General features: G+C 43.9%; 1 protein-coding gene across 2 annotated transcripts in view; it reads right to left on the minus strand.

Moving 5' to 3' along the window:
- The window catches only part of CLPB (ClpB family mitochondrial disaggregase), a 146,432-nt gene that overhangs the window by 107,240 nt on the left and 23,653 nt on the right, over positions 1-15,539 (minus strand). For both annotated transcript variants that reach the window (XM_055320580.1, XM_055320581.1), the window contains exon 3: positions 8,413-8,499. In XM_055320580.1, coding sequence (XP_055176555.1) covers positions 8,413-8,499 — 87 coding nt within the window. The remainder of the gene's footprint in view (positions 1-8,412; positions 8,500-15,539) is intronic.

Below are 15,539 nucleotides of genomic sequence, written 5' to 3' on the forward strand. Positions count from 1 at the left end.
GCATTGTTCTAAACACTACAATATTTACATAGTTAAACCTCAAAACAGCCTTCTGGGGTGGATCTGCTTATTTTTCCCATTTTATGGTTAAAGAAACAATCACAGAGAAGTGAAAGAATCTGCCAAAGTAAATAACTGGTAAGAGGGAGAACTTGGGAGTTGAATCCAGGTAATCTTGGCTCTAGAGCTACAGAGGTACTGACACTAGACTATCACAGACTGAGAGGATCGTGGCCCCTGTTGGCTAGGCCTTTCCTTCGCATTCTCTGGTCCTGAGACTCTGCCAGCACCTCCAACTAGATCTGGCACATTCCTACTTTCTCACCTTTGTGAACTTATGCTCACACCAGTCCTTTGGTAGTAATGATATTCCAGAAATGCTGTCCCTCTATTCTCCACCTCTACCCATCAAATTCCTGTCCATCTTTCAAGGCCCACCTTGTGCAAAAGGCCTCCTTTCATGATCTCACCTCTACATGACATGACCTCTGCCCGGCACTTTAGCTGATGTTCTCTAGGACACTGACCATATTCTGCTTCATTGTATAATTAAAAAAAAAAAAAAGTGAGATTTGCTTATCCCTTTACTGATTGTCAGTTTTTTTAGGATTTCTTTTTTTTTTTTTTCTTAGTAATCTCTATACCCAATGTGGGGCTCAAACTTACAACCAAAGATCAAGAGTTGCATGCTCTCCCAACTGAGCCAGCCAGGCACCCCCTGTCAGCTTTCTGAAACAAGGAGAGTGGTTTGTCTGTTTTTAGACTTCTCATAATCATGCAGCATATCTTGACCCCAGTGGGTCATCAAGAAACCCTGACTAAGCTGACTTGACTCTGGTCCTGGCACCTCTTAGTCCATCCCATCCATGGCCCTGCTCCCACCCCTTCCCTCCATAGGCAGTATATCTAGTAGAAAGAATGAAAATTTCTGATTCAAAGAGAATTGGCTTCAAATCCTGGCTCCCTCTTTCACTTGTTAGACAACCATGGGCATCTCTGAGCTTCATTTCCTCATCTGCAAAATAGGGATAATGATCTTTCCCTATTGAAATTGCAGTGAGGATTAGCGCCAACACAGGAAGTGCCTGACGTGGGCCTGGCACACAGAAGGTTCTCAATCACAATCATAGCCATGATCACCACTACATCAGAAGACCAGCCAGCACAAAGCCCAGCCTTCTTGGGCCAAAGGAAGCACCCCTCTGTAACAAGCAGCCAGGCCAAGAACAAGCTGGGGACCCTGGGAAGAGGCTGTAGGCCTCTAAAGCAGGACAGAATCTCTACGTGGTCAGGACCCCTAAGGACCTGCACTGAAGCACAGGTGCAGAGGTGCTCTACCTTCTCTGCCTCTGGCCAGCCAGCAAGGAATGAAGCCTCCTAGGAAAGCTCCCCCTGGTCCAGCTGCAAGAACAGCATCACTGTATAAGAACACCTATGCAGCTGCTGACCCCACCAAGAAAGGTCTGCACAACCTCTTCTGCAGGACAGAAATCTGGTTTGGGCCGCTCACTTATTAAAGACAGGGTTTAATGCCCACCACCCACCCCCTTAGTAAGGGGCAGGAAAAATAAGCAAATGCTAAAAATAAATGACTGCTATGAGAGGAAATTAAATGGTCTTCAGCCAAGGATGGCGGCATTTTAAAATTAACAAAGCCCAGGTACCACATCCAGGAAGGCCTTGGCAAATGCGTGTTAGCCACTCATTAGATCAGCTCCTCAGGGACCCCAGCCAAGCAGGGAAGGCAGTGCCGGGAAGCAGTCCTTCCGATGCTGATGAAATGTACTCTGGGAGAAAAGGCAGAGGAGGGAGGGAGACTCTTGTGGGGAATTTCAAACAGTTTTGCTGGAGCTCTGCCTCACAGCCTCACCTTCTCTGAGGTAGGGGCTTTCAAAGCAACCAGCAAGCCCAAGTAGATTCAAATCTGAATCTTCCCCCACCACCCTATTCTTTCAGGCCCTTTGGTTTCTGAAGTACTACAGTGGCCACACTATTTAAGAGGTCTCTCTGCATGGTGGTCTAGGGTCTGAGGATGATGTGGGATGAGAGGCAAGCTCCCAGTCCTGTACCCTGCACTTTTTCCTTATTATTAAGAATCACAGGATATGCTGTGAATTTATATAAGCTCATTGTACATCACTTGTAAGTGAATTTATCATTATTCATTAGTAATTATATTTCATGACATTACAAATCATGAGAATTCACAAACCTTTATTCTCTACTAACAATTAGAGTATAGAGTACTCTGATGTGAAATACCATCAACAAAAGGAAATCTAAACATTCCAGATTACCATGAACTATATGAATTCATTTTTACACTTCAAACGTGAATTCTTAGTTTGCCACTGGTCGCAATTAATAATGAAAATTAGACAGGGATGATGGCTTTTTAAACAGTTTTTTTTTTAAACAGTTTTTTTTTTTAAGTCAACTTACTGAAGTATCATTTACTCATAGTAAAATGCATCCTTTTAAGATATAGAATTTGATGAGTTTTCATTGTATAATCACCACCACAATCAAGATTTAGACTATCTCCATCATCCCAAAAGTTCCTTTGGGCCCTTCCTTCTACTCCTAAACCCTAGCAGTCACTAACCTGGCTTCTGTCCCCACAGCACTGCCTTTCCCAGACTGTCATATAAATGGAGTTATACCATAGGTAGTTTTTTGTGTCTGGCTTAGGTTAGCATGAGGCTTTTAAGATTTGTCCCTGCTGGGGCATCTAGGTGGCTCAGTCAGTTAAGCATCTGACTCTTAATTTTGGCTCAGGTCAAGATCTCAGGGTTGTGAGATCAAACCCTACATAGGGCTCTGCACTGAGCATGGAGCTTGCTTAAGATTCTCTCTCTCTCTCCCCCAGTAATGTGCATGCAACTTTCTCTCTCTAAAAAAATAATAATCATAATAGTAATTTGTCCTGGTTGTTGCATGTGTAAATAGTTCTTTTTTTTTTTTAATTGCTGAGTAGTGGTCCACTGTAAGGACGTACCATAATTTGTCCATTTACCAGTTGATGGACATTTGGGTGATTTCCAATGTTTGGCAATTATGAACAAAGCTACTACAAATACCTGCATAGAGGTCTTTTTGAAGATGTATGTTGTTATGTCTCATGGACAAAGTTGGTACAGGAGTTGGTACTGCTGGGTTGTGGGTAAATATATGTTACCTATATGTTTTACCTATATTCTCATATATAGAGAAACTACCAAAGTGTTTTCCAAAGTGGCCATAGCATAATACGTTCCCATCAGCAATGATGGCAATTGTTCTGCATCCTTGTCAGCACTTGGTATTGTCAGGTTTTCTAAATTTTAGCCATTCTAAATGACTAATGTTAAGTATCTTTTCATGTGCTTATTTGCCATCCACCTCTTCTCTGGTCAATGTCTGCTCAAATCTTTCCCCCATTTTTTAAAAATTTGGTTGTCTTTTTATCGCTGATTTATAAGAGTTCTTTATATCTTCTGGATAATATTGTTTTATCAGATGTGTGTGTTGACAGCTTCTTTTCTGAAGAATTAAAAATTATAAGGATCTAAATCATACCATTTTTCTGCCAAACCACCATCCCTTGCATATACACACTGATGGAGGGAACAGGACACAAATACCTCAGTGCCACTGGATGGAGAGTGAAGCAGTACTTGATACCTGCTAAAACTCAAGACACTATTTTTACCTCCACTGTAAGAGCCCAACCAACATTAGACTCTAAGGAAAGCTACATCTGGAGAAATGGCTGTCTTATAAACAGCTTTTGGCCCCCCAGGCTCTGCACCTCCCAAAAGCCCTGTTCTGGTCCACCAGCCTCCTGGAATGGTCAACAGTCGTCACACTCCATTGCTGGCCATTGTCCACTGGGAAAGGTAGGAGGCTCCCAATCCATCCTTCAGTGAAAGAGCAAACAGTGGGGCCTGTGGCTGCTTGGACATCAAAGTTGAGCAAACAGGCCTGGCAGGCCCTGCCTCTCCGCCTACACATCCTGCAAATGGCATATGAAGGAGCTTCCCTGAGGGGGTCATGACTTTCAGCTTGTCATAGCACACATCAAAGTTTGCACCACACACGAACTGGGTACATGGGTTCGAATCAAGTCGCCTAAGAGCGGATACTCAGCCATTGTGTCCAGTTTTAATCCTGTGTTTTCCCAAGTAATTAAGCCTTCTTGCTTATGAACTTGTGACTAAGTAAAGCATCACTGAGAGGTTGTAACATCAAAGTGCCTTCCACCGTCTGTCCATTTTGGTAAAATTGGATTTCTTTCCCTTCTTTAAGAAAAACTAATTGAATTTAGCTGCAGGCTGGGTATATTTGCACGAGCTGGTGAAGGCTATGCTAAGTCACAGTGATCATCCTGAGACCCTATGGCTTAGCCTTTAGCTAGGCTGGGTCAAAGTGCAACACAGAATGAGGCACCCAGACTCAAGCTAAACAAGTGCCTGCAGCATGAGGCTTATAAGAGGCCTCACTATGGAAAAGGGGTCAGCCCCCAGTGACTGTTCCTCAAGTCACTACTACACCCAAGCTGTTACTAGGGCTGGCAAAAGGATCATCCTAGTAGAATGTTGGTAAATCTTTGGCAGAACGGCTACCGAAGACAATGGCCATCACATTACTTGAGTCCTTGATGTCAGAAGTCCAAGTAAGCTTCTTAAGGTAAAGGCTGTGATGCTTATTATCTGAGTTAGCCCAATAGCCTAGCACATTAGCACTAGATGCAGTATAGTTTAAAAAAATGTTTGCTGGCCATGTAAAATGATAACATAAAGGGTATCAGAACAAAGTTCTTCTTTCTTGAAGAACCAAGCTCTCTTTTTTTTTTTGTCTTGCTCATCAGTAAACTTCAATCTAAATTAATACTTAATTCCACTAATTACCTGATTTAGAGTATAGCATGGTCCCATTTACGTAAAATCACACCCACACTGATCAATCCCTAGAGAGAGGGAATTCAGTTGACTGCTACTTTCTTCTCTATATTATTTTTACAAAAACAATAAACCTATTTTCAGAAAAGAAAATCTCTGGTTCAATCCTGATACAATTATCTTTCCTTTTACCAATATGATTTCTGATCTTGATCCAGTTTTAACTCTCCTGTGTACATTTATATTTGTATTTTAATTTGAGTCACTGCAAACCCTTTTTGGAAATAAAAAGAGAGAATAAATTATAAATTAAGTTCCCATACATACTTTAAAAATTTTGTTCTATGGTACTGTATTTTTTATTAAAAATTAAATAAAATAGTACTGTCTTTACTATTCAAAATTAAGCTTAAAAAATACATATATAAATAATAGTTCACAAGATGTTAATCTCCTTAAGGACAGAGACTATTATGATATACCCCTCAGGACATAGGCATGAAGCAGGCACTCACTAAAGGCAGTTGCAGGTGAAATGACTAGATACTCTCAGAACCTCTCTCTTGAGTTTGTGGGCTGACAACATCTAAAGGAGATAAAGATTCTCTGCTTTCAGCCTTGAATCAAGGGGTGCTACTCCTCTACCCCCCTTTCATCCAAGTCTATTTGAAAGGTGGTGGTATTTCAGGCCTGGCCAATATGATTCCAGAAGGGCTTGGTGACTGATAAACTGAGGATCAGTATACTTCCTTACTGGCAGACTTTGGTGGTATAGACATGATCATCTTTCAAGACCACTCCCAAGGCACCTTGCCACTGAGGCCTACTCACCCTGACCAAGATACTTCTGGCATTCTTTTTATTTTTTTAAGATTTTGTTTATTTATTCATGAGAGACACAGAGAGAGAGACAGAGACACAAGCAGAGGGCGAAGCAGGCTCCATGCAGGAAGCCTGACACAGGACTCGATCCCAGCACCCCAGGATCACTCCTTGAGCTGAAGGCAGACGCTCAACCACTGAGCCACCCAGGCATCCCGTAGCATTCTTTTTTATCAGGTTCTGTTTTTCCTTTTTCCATAGCACTTCTTACCTTCTAATATGGTATGTAGTTTACTTATGTATTTATTGTTTACTGTCTGTCCCTGCCTCTCTCTACACACAGACCACCACTAGTATAGAAATGAGCTCTATGAAAGAAGGGATCTTTGTTGAGAACAGTGCCTGGCAAACCGTATGTGCCAAAAAAAATTATGATATGAATAAATTTAAAAAGTATACTACCTTCAATTAAAATTTGTCCCTAGGCATTGCAAGAAAGAAGACACAATATTGGTGTTTAAAACACAAATAATTAGTCCTAGGAACCAAAACAAGTAAATACAACCTAACACTCTCACTTTTCTCAACATGGATCACTGATTTGCTAATCGCGCTGGAAAAAGACAAAGCAATCAGTTAAGCCAACAATTCACTGGAGTTAGGGGAAAGTGAAGCACATCTACCAGCTATCTGCGCACTGAGTGACCACTATCTTAAGTATAGTGTTATTTCCTAGTCTGTCTCAATGCTGAAAGTACTACATATAGAAATGATAGACACCCCCTTCCCTTTCCTCCACCACCTGCTTGCTGTCTCTTGTGGATGAAGATACCCATAAGCTAGGAAAGAAAACTGGTGCCTAGGGTGGAGGTAGTGGTGGTGGGTAGAGTTAACAATGGTAGATTAAACACACATTTGTGTGTAGAGATGTCACATGGGCAACAGAGAGTAACAACTAATCATCAGTAACAGGTATCACCTACACTATCTCACTGGGTTCTCACAAAAATATAGCAAGAATATACTCTGCTGCCAGATTCAGTCCCTTCATACCCTCTGCTTTGATAATATTCTGTCCACATGGCTCTGACATCACTGGTTACACTATACTCTGTCTCTCTATCTGCCTTTCTTTTCCACATTGGACCTTCAGCTCCCAAGGTCTGATTCTCCAGGGATTAGCAGAGTCTGGCTCAGAGTAGATATTTACCAAATGTGGCAAATTTAACTCCAATAAAAAAAAATTAAATTAAAACTAAAAAAAGATATTTACCAAATGTTCATAAATGTAATTGATTTCAGGTGAAGAAAAAGGGTACACACAGAATTTTGAAATTCAACTAAGGGTCAGAACCAGGACTAGATTCCAGACCACTCAACTGCAAAGCCTATTTACAAGTTATTTTTTAAATGCTTGTAGCTAAAGAGGCAAATAAGGAAATGGAGCTCTGAGAACAAGTTCAGGACAGAGGAACACAGAAGAGAAATCTCAAACACAGTTAAGCCTCTCAGCCAGTCCAAGGCAGTACCACCTCTATATTAGAAAATCCCTGTTTTGTTGGTTTCCATCACATTTATGACCCTTCCAAAGGAGGCCAGTAGTGGCAGACAAAAGCTTTAATGATCTGCTTGAAGGAAAAATTAAAACTGGTACCTCAAACTATCAATTTTGGCTGCTACTAACATGCCCAGTCTGTTTTCTTTGAAAGCATTTCTTTTTGCTCTTAATCAATTCTTTAGCATAACTACAGTTAGAGACTGGGATGGAGAGGTAGCATCCAGGATCTGGCAAAGGGAGGCAGCAGTGAGGTAAAGTAAAATACAAATTTTGCAGGCAGCCAGACCAAATTCTTTTTTTTTTTTTTAAGATTTTATTTATTTATTCATGAGAGAGAGAGAGAGAGAGAGAGAGAGAGAGAGAGAGAGGGGCAGGCAGAGGCACAGGCAGAGGGAGAAGCAGGCTCCATGCAGGGAGCCCGACATGAGACTCGATCCCAGGACCCCAGGATCACACCCGGGGCTGAAGGCGGTGCTAAAACGCTGGGCCACCAGGGCTGCAGGCCAGACCAAATTCTAACCCCTATCTGCGTGACCTCAGACAAATCACTTTATCTTTCTGGGCTTCAGTTTTCTCAGCTGCAAAATGAGAACTTTGAAAATTGTGGCAGTTGTGAGAATTGGAGATAAACTTTCTATGCATAGGGGGACTATTTTAATCTTTACAAAATAGCTTCCCCCTGAGGGAATGGGGGGGTGGACAGGAAAAGAGCAGAGCCTCCAATGGGAGGGAGGGAGTGCCTTCCCCTTCCCTAGTTTTCATCAGAACCTCCAAAGAAACTGTCCCAGTGGGGACAGTGACTAGACTCTTCCACATGGACAGATAACGAAAACATGAAGGGAACTCACACATGTACCTTCAATCACTTAACACAGGCTTGCAAACATTTCATGGCTTCAATAATGCAAATGACTTCACCTAATGTCACAAAGCAAATGAAAGATGGAGCTAGGATCCAAAGGTTTATCTTCCCTTTCCACATCTCCTATACTTTCCATTGCACCAGATGTAGACCTGACCTTCTACTCAGTCCATCACCTTGCCTCTTGGGGGAAGAAAGCAAGGAGAAAGAAAAGTGAGGGGGAGAGGGTTCTAGAACGTGGCCTGCAAGGATCTGGCTAAGGTACCCCTGTGTGGAAGAAGATCTCTCACCTGTCGTTTCGGCTGATGGCTGCCACCATAAGTGCTGTCCAGCCAAGTCTGTGCCTTGCATTAACATCTGCACCTTCTGACAAGAGCCTAGAAAGAAACAGAGGAATATTTTCAGTATATGGCTTATCACAGAAGTAAGAGTGGAAAAAAAGAGGCAGTCAACAAACAGGGAGGCTGGATGAATTTGAAAATGGTCAGAGGCCTTTGAGAACTAAGTACTCACCCTAGCTGCTCTGGCCTCTCTCCTTCCACCCCAGGCCTCTCCTATCTCTCACTCTTCTCTTGAATGAGTCCAACCCCTGTTGTTATCTTCCCAGCCTTCTGAGGAAAGAATGTGCCTTCTCTACCTTAATACACTGACACTCCCACTCCCTTGGTCCAGAATGCTCTTTCTGTGATTCTTTGCCTATACTAATCCTACTTGCATGTTATGGGGTACAATCCTGGTTTGAGGATTCCCTCCTGAGAAGGCTTCCTTGGATACTCCAGTCCAAAGATCTCTTTTCTGTCCTTAGAATTTCCCTATGTTTAGCACTGAATGCCCAATGACATTGCTTACCTAGGTAGTTAACAGTTTATAAAAGGATCACACTCCTCAAGTTTCTCTATATGGTGGCTGTTTGGAAACTGAGAATCTTTTTTTTTTTTTAGATTTTATTTATTTATTCATGAGAGACACAAAGAGAGGCAGAGACATAGGCAGAGGGAGAGGTAGGCTCCCAGTGTGGAGCCTGATATGGGACTCTATCCTGGTAACCCAGGATCATGCCCTGAGTTGAAGGCAGATGCTCAATCACTGAGCCACCCAGGTGTCCCAGAAACTGAAAATCCTGAACCCAAGGAGAGATGGAAAGAATGTTAGACATGCTAGATGAGGGGCACCTGGGTGGCTCAGTTAAGCATCTGCCTTCCGCTCAGGTCATGATCCCAGGGTCCTGCGATCAAACCCCATGTCAGGCTCCCCACTCATCGGGGACCCTGCTTCTCCCTCTTCCCCTGTCTCCTTCTCCCTCTGACTGTTCACACTCTCTCTCCCCGTCAAATAAATAAATAAAATCTTTCAAAAAGCAAAGCAAAACAAAGCTAGATTAGGTTTCTAGGAAAGCCCACAAAAGCCTATTTGACTCTCTATGCCAGTGCCTAGCACAGAGTAGGAGCTCAAGTTGTTGGATAAACTAACAAACACAGGGCTTTAAAAAAATCACTAAAATCCTGCATTCTGGGTCCTGGGAACAGGGGGCCCTACAGGGTGGGGGTGGGCAGAAAGAAAGGGAGTAAACAGAACCAATTCTTACTGAGCACCTATTATAAGCAGGAACTGCCTTCAGAACTTGATACACATGCTCTTATTTTATTCTTCACACAAGCTTAAAGCATTGATATTAATTAACCTCTTCTCATGGATGAGATGACAGGTTCAGTGAGGTGAAATGACTTGCTGAAGGTCACAAAGTTAGCTAAGGGGCAATCAGTGACTGAAGAAGTTCAGGTTGATAATGGCTCTATAGCCAGAATCCTTCTCACCTCACCACCTTTCCTCCAGACTGAACCTGGCTCCATGGAATATGGAAGACAAGAAACTCACCTGACTTTAGCAAATCATTGTATGTGCTTGGTCCTGTTCTAGATTCTGGGGTGAGAGTGAGAAGACACAGAGTCTGTCTAGGGAGTAAATGATTTAGTTGTGGAGAGAGGACTAAGGATAGTAGGAAATCAAAACCTGGAGTGTGTGGTTTTCCATCAGAAGTGCTGCAGGAAGCCAGGGGAGGGGGAGACCAAAAAGCTAAAAGCAATTTACCAATGCAGAACCTGCTTATGAGGAATGGGTGGAGGGTGTCTGGGGAGGCTAGGAGGCACCAAATGAAAGGACACCGGCAGAGTCTGGAGGCTTGGAGCTGAGTCCTAGCACCACTCTTGTGCCACAATCTGCACTAATTGCTCATCTGGACCACGCCAAATAAAAGCTCTGCACTGAAGAAAGCAGGTGATGAGGGCCTGGGAAGAGGAGCCACAACATGTCTGCATTCATTTGGCCTGTGCTGATGCAAGGGAGTCAGGTACTGTCAAACCCCAGGGGGAGACAGGCCAGCAGGCACATAAGGATGCATTGAAGGAGCATTGTGAATGGAGGCACGCAGGCTGCAGGTGCACACCCAGGGAACCTAACCCAGTCTCAGTGACCTGGAAGGCCTCCCTGAAGAGGTGATGCCAGAAAGTTAGCCAGACAAATGGGATCAAGGGAGGGGAAGGAGTATGTCAGTCAGAAGTAAAGCCTCTCACCCAGAGAAGGCAGCATGACTGGACCCAAAACGTGAGGTAAGACTGTCAAGAGAGGAGGTTAGGAAACCCTCATCTCTAACCTCTAATTTTTCTTCTGGTGACACTCCTGGGCCTCTTTACCACACACACAGTTAAGCTTCTTTTTGCAGAAATAATTTTCTATGGCCAAGAATATTAAAGGACTAAGAACTCTATGAGACAAAAATCTCTCTTTGCACAAAACCTCCTTCCTCATTTAAAAAACCTTCTCTGGTTTAGCAGGTGCCATGGAAAGTGGATGTGTCTGAGAGTCTGGAGCCTGGAGTTTTGATACTGTGATTCTGATCAGATGGCCTCATTTCTCTGGTCCTCAGTCCAGAAAGCTAGAAAATCAGGACCAACTAAAGCAAAACAAAGAGGTTTCTGAAGGAAAAGACATGAAGTGTGCCTTGAAGAACAGGAACAGTTTAGAAACATAGGAGAAAGAGCACAGCAGTCAAGATGAAAGGAAGCAGGGAAGCAATGGGAAGGTACATTCAGAGACCATCAAGTAGATCCATCCAGGTGACAGTTGACAGCAGAGAAATAGGCAGCTGCCAAGGTATGCAGAGCCTACAAAAAGATCACTAAAGCCAAGCTAGAAGAAGGCCAAGGCAGTGCGTGTCAACCTTTTTTGAGCCACAGGCTTTACTCTCTCCAGAAAAGTGCATAGGAACACACATACTCAAAAAGAACGTTTAAATTACACACAATGTCCAGGAGTTCAAAGGTCTTCATGAAATCAATAACAGAACTTAGGTTAAAAACCCAATCTAAAAGGCTGACAAATGCCTGGCATGCATGCTACTGTCCTGCACTCCTGTGGAGCCTTTGAAAAGCCTCAGAACTCTCAACGCTCATTCCAATCAGCCATCATCAATCAACTAAAACTGGCAACAGAGAAGAAACCTGTTTGGCATTCCTTAGCCTCTCACCACAGGCAGAGGGGTTGTCACTGAAGGTTTTTTGGGGAAAGAAATTATAAAATTAACCTGATAGCTTAAGCAAGCTGAATCTGAAAGAGGAGAGAGGAGAAAGTGGGGACAAGAAGACAGTTTGGGAGCTGCTGTAATACAGACCAAGGGAGACAAACCAGGACAGGAAAATGAGAAAGGAGGTCACGGCCAGGAGACATTCAAGGCAGTTGGAATCCCTCCTGTCTCCAGTGGGTTAGTAACCCATGTTGCCCTGCCTGGGCCCTGAGAATTCTGGAAGCAGCTCTGCTCTGGAGGCAGGGCGAAAGAAAGAAAAAGGATAGAGGTGCCTTCTCTTCATGTCTCTTGAGGGCTGAGTATAGTGTAATGAAAAAGATGAATAAAGGACTCTGGAATAAATTAGACCTGGATTCAAATTCTAGTATAGCTAGATAATCCTGGGCAAATCAATTTTCTGAGTCTGTTTTGTCACCTTTCAAATAGGGACACTAACTTCTAATTTGCTGGGATCCCAGCCAAGTACCTAGCATACAGCAGGTGTTCAATACAGGGTGGCTTCTGCCTGCCACCTTACCCTACACTTCCACCCCTTTAATGGACAAAGTGTTCTAGTCTGAAGCTGGCAGTAGCAGGTTGGCCAATACCCAGGGATTCTAAGACAGGGTCAGATAGGATGACCTGGGTAATTCATCCAGCCTGGCTCCAGGCACTCCTCTATTCATCTATTCAACAAATGTGTACACATCTACTCTGTGCCCAGCTGCATGCTGGCTCCTGAGAAGAATACAAGACAGAGGTTCTTGCTTTCCAGAACCTGAGCTAAGCAGTATTCTCTCTCTTGTGTGTGTGTGTGCGTGTGTGTGAGAGACAGAGATACACACATGCATATACATGTATTTGTTTCTTTTTTTTTTCACAAATAATTGCATTTCAAGATAAACGCAGACTGCTAAGTATACAGTAATTCCATTTTTAGAAATTGCTCTATAATTCTCCAGGGCACATTCACCAGATTTTCCCCTCTTTATTCTCTCAGAGATACCCACTCAGGCCTCCATCTCCCAGCCACCAAAAGCAATGTTCAAAGAACATCCTCTTACATGTGCCCTTCTGGCCTGATGTATTTCTCTGGGGCACGTACTTGCAGTGGGATCCCTGGGTTTTAGGGTTTATATTACTTGGTTTGACTGTATTGTGCTAGGGTCCTCTCCAGGACATCTGCTCCATCTACCCTCCTGCCAGCAGGACAGGGGTGTTCCTGTGTACTGCTCTCCCAGCCAACACCTGGCAATTACCAGCTTCCTACTGACTGCAAGTCCAATAGGTTTAAAGGGATCTCACATTATTGTCTTAGCTTACGTCTCTGATAAGCAACAATTTTGGGCTAATTGTTTATAAGAAAATGCCCATTAGCATTTAGAGGTTTTCCTTTTTCCTACAGTGCATGATTTTAAGAGGACTGCTGGGAAAGAGAGCTTTTCTAAACTTGCTATCCTGTTCATGACCAGAGCCAAAAGAGCAGAGAGCAGGCAGGCAGCCTGGGCTCTAGTTCCAGGGCTGCTGCTTCCTACTCTTACATGCTAGGGAAAGTATCCCATTCTAAGCTTCAGCCTCCTCATGGGTCCATGCAGGTTTCAGGAGAGGACACAGAAATCTGAAGGGAAGCCCTCCACCAACCTGAAGGGTCACGTCTAGGAGATAAGTCTCAGTGTGGTGACACTCCAGCTTTTGAGCCCTACCCAGCATCCCGACTGAGCATCATTCTTTGCAGAGTCCTGGGGCTCAGGTATAATGGAAAAAACAATGATGCTGGAGTCCAAGCGCTGGAGTTCAGAACCTCGCTCTGTTGCTTACTAGTTTTGACTGGGGGATACCGATCTCTATTATGCAAGGTGGTTGTGAGGATTAAAAGTACACTCCATTAAGGAGTGGTGGTGGCACCTGGTAAATCAAGGAAGACTAGAAGCAACATTAAAAAGCACCACAAAAGAACCCAACTACAAACAACTTTTCCTCCTTTCAGAGCTGGGTGGGTTCCCTTCCCCCCCCCCCTCCTTCCACACAGAGCAGCTCCCTCAAAGTTAGCATTTCACACACTCTGGTCTTCTCCATTTCATTTTGTTGCTTTGCAAGTGAATGCCCAGTGGGCAGTCATTTTAAAGTCCAGGGCCAGCTGGGCGTGCGGGTGGCTGCCTGCTGAGAGTGGCTGAAAGGGCCTCTGAGGCCTGAGAAAGCCACCCCTGCTCTCCCCAGTGATTTTCACCAACGGACAAAATGTGGCAAGTGAATTAATCTCTTTTAAAAAGAGCAATGCTTGTGACAGAGCATGGTGTCTCCGAAAAGGTTAGGATTCCATCATCCCTGAGATGATAAGTGGAATGCTTAATGCAGGTTGCCACTCGGGGCAGAGCAGCCTGTGTTCGGGGGCTGGGCACTGTAGGCCTTTCTGGGCTCCCTCCAGACTTGCAGAAGGCCCTTCCCTAATGAACTAGGCCTCCTGCTTGGCAGGACAGTGGTGGGTGACACTAACTGGAGATGTTCTAGGGCAGCAGAGAGGGAGGAGACCACACTAGTGATCAGGAGGTGCCCCCCAGATGTTGCACCCCTCTCAGGCAGTGGAGTGGGGCAGGGGAGGAAGCAGAATGGACTTGGTCCACATGCAGGCCCCAGCACTTAGTAGGTAGGCAAGAATGCATGAATGAATGACCTAGCCTCTCAGAACTTCACCTGGTCCCCTAACTTCAGTTACAGCTCCTGCTCTCTGAGCCTGTTTCCATATCTGTTAAAAAACAGAGAGGACCAGCAGCCCTACTCTATAGGTCACACAGGGGTACCATGAGGAAACAATGAGACAAATGTATAAAAATACTTGACATGCAATAAAGCACTAGACAAACAGAAGAGCCTGTGCTATTATAATTTTCCACTTAGTACCTACCCCATTTTAAGGAAGTAACACAGTAAATTAGGATATGTGAAAGGTGTACACAGAACTTGGACCATCAGTCCTCAAAATTTTCTGTGGACTGATAAACAGTCTCAAATCCCCAGGCAAGGGCAGCGGTAGAATGAGGATTCCCTCACCCAAGACCTGAAGATTACCATAGGAGATTAACAAATCAAGGAGAAAAACAAAGCTAGTCTCATCAGGTATCCAGGAGAGTTCTGAAGGCTGGGGGACCAAACAGGAAACAGTTAATGGGAAAAGGGGATGAGAGAGTAAAATTTTCCCTTCCTGCTGTGAGTGCTTCTGTATTCTTTTAAGTTTTATTGTTTTTTTTTTTCCAACAATGAACATACGATTACTCTTTTTTTGAAACAAGACTTTCTTGTGGGGGGGGGCGGGGGGGGCTTACCCTTTCCTTCTCCAAGAAGCCTTCCCTAAGACAGCCCCTGATGCTGCCTCACTGGCCTGTGCTAGCCTGTATTAACACTTATTAGTTTCTTTGTCCCCCCACCCCCTTCAGTCTCTTCACTCCCTGTGCTGGCACCATGGCCACACATGGGCTGAATGAGTACATGTCTATAGCACTTCCCAACACACTCTCACCAATACCTCTGTCTCGTGTTGGAGGTTATCTATTTTATATTGGTGGGCCTATCTTTTTCAAAGAACTTAGGCTCGGGTGTATATATGGAGGAGTGTGGGTGTAGCTGCTCAGGGCTGGGGACACCTAACATGCAGGCCTGGGGCTAAAGGCCATGGATTCTACTTGTGGCTCGGCTCTCTCAGTAACTAGCTGTGTGATCCCGATCTGTCTCTCTGAGCTTCACTTTTCTCTGTGGTAAAATAATGGACCTAAATTAAATTTCTCAAGTCCCTGTTAGTTCTAAAATCCTAGGATTCTAAATATGTATAATGTTAAAATTTGAGAAGTGGATTCCTGACACAGG

This window comes from Nyctereutes procyonoides, unplaced genomic scaffold (assembly GCF_905146905.1).
Source record: "Nyctereutes procyonoides isolate TBG_1078 unplaced genomic scaffold, NYPRO_anot_genome, whole genome shotgun sequence".
NCBI classification, from domain to species: domain Eukaryota; kingdom Metazoa; phylum Chordata; class Mammalia; order Carnivora; family Canidae; genus Nyctereutes; species Nyctereutes procyonoides.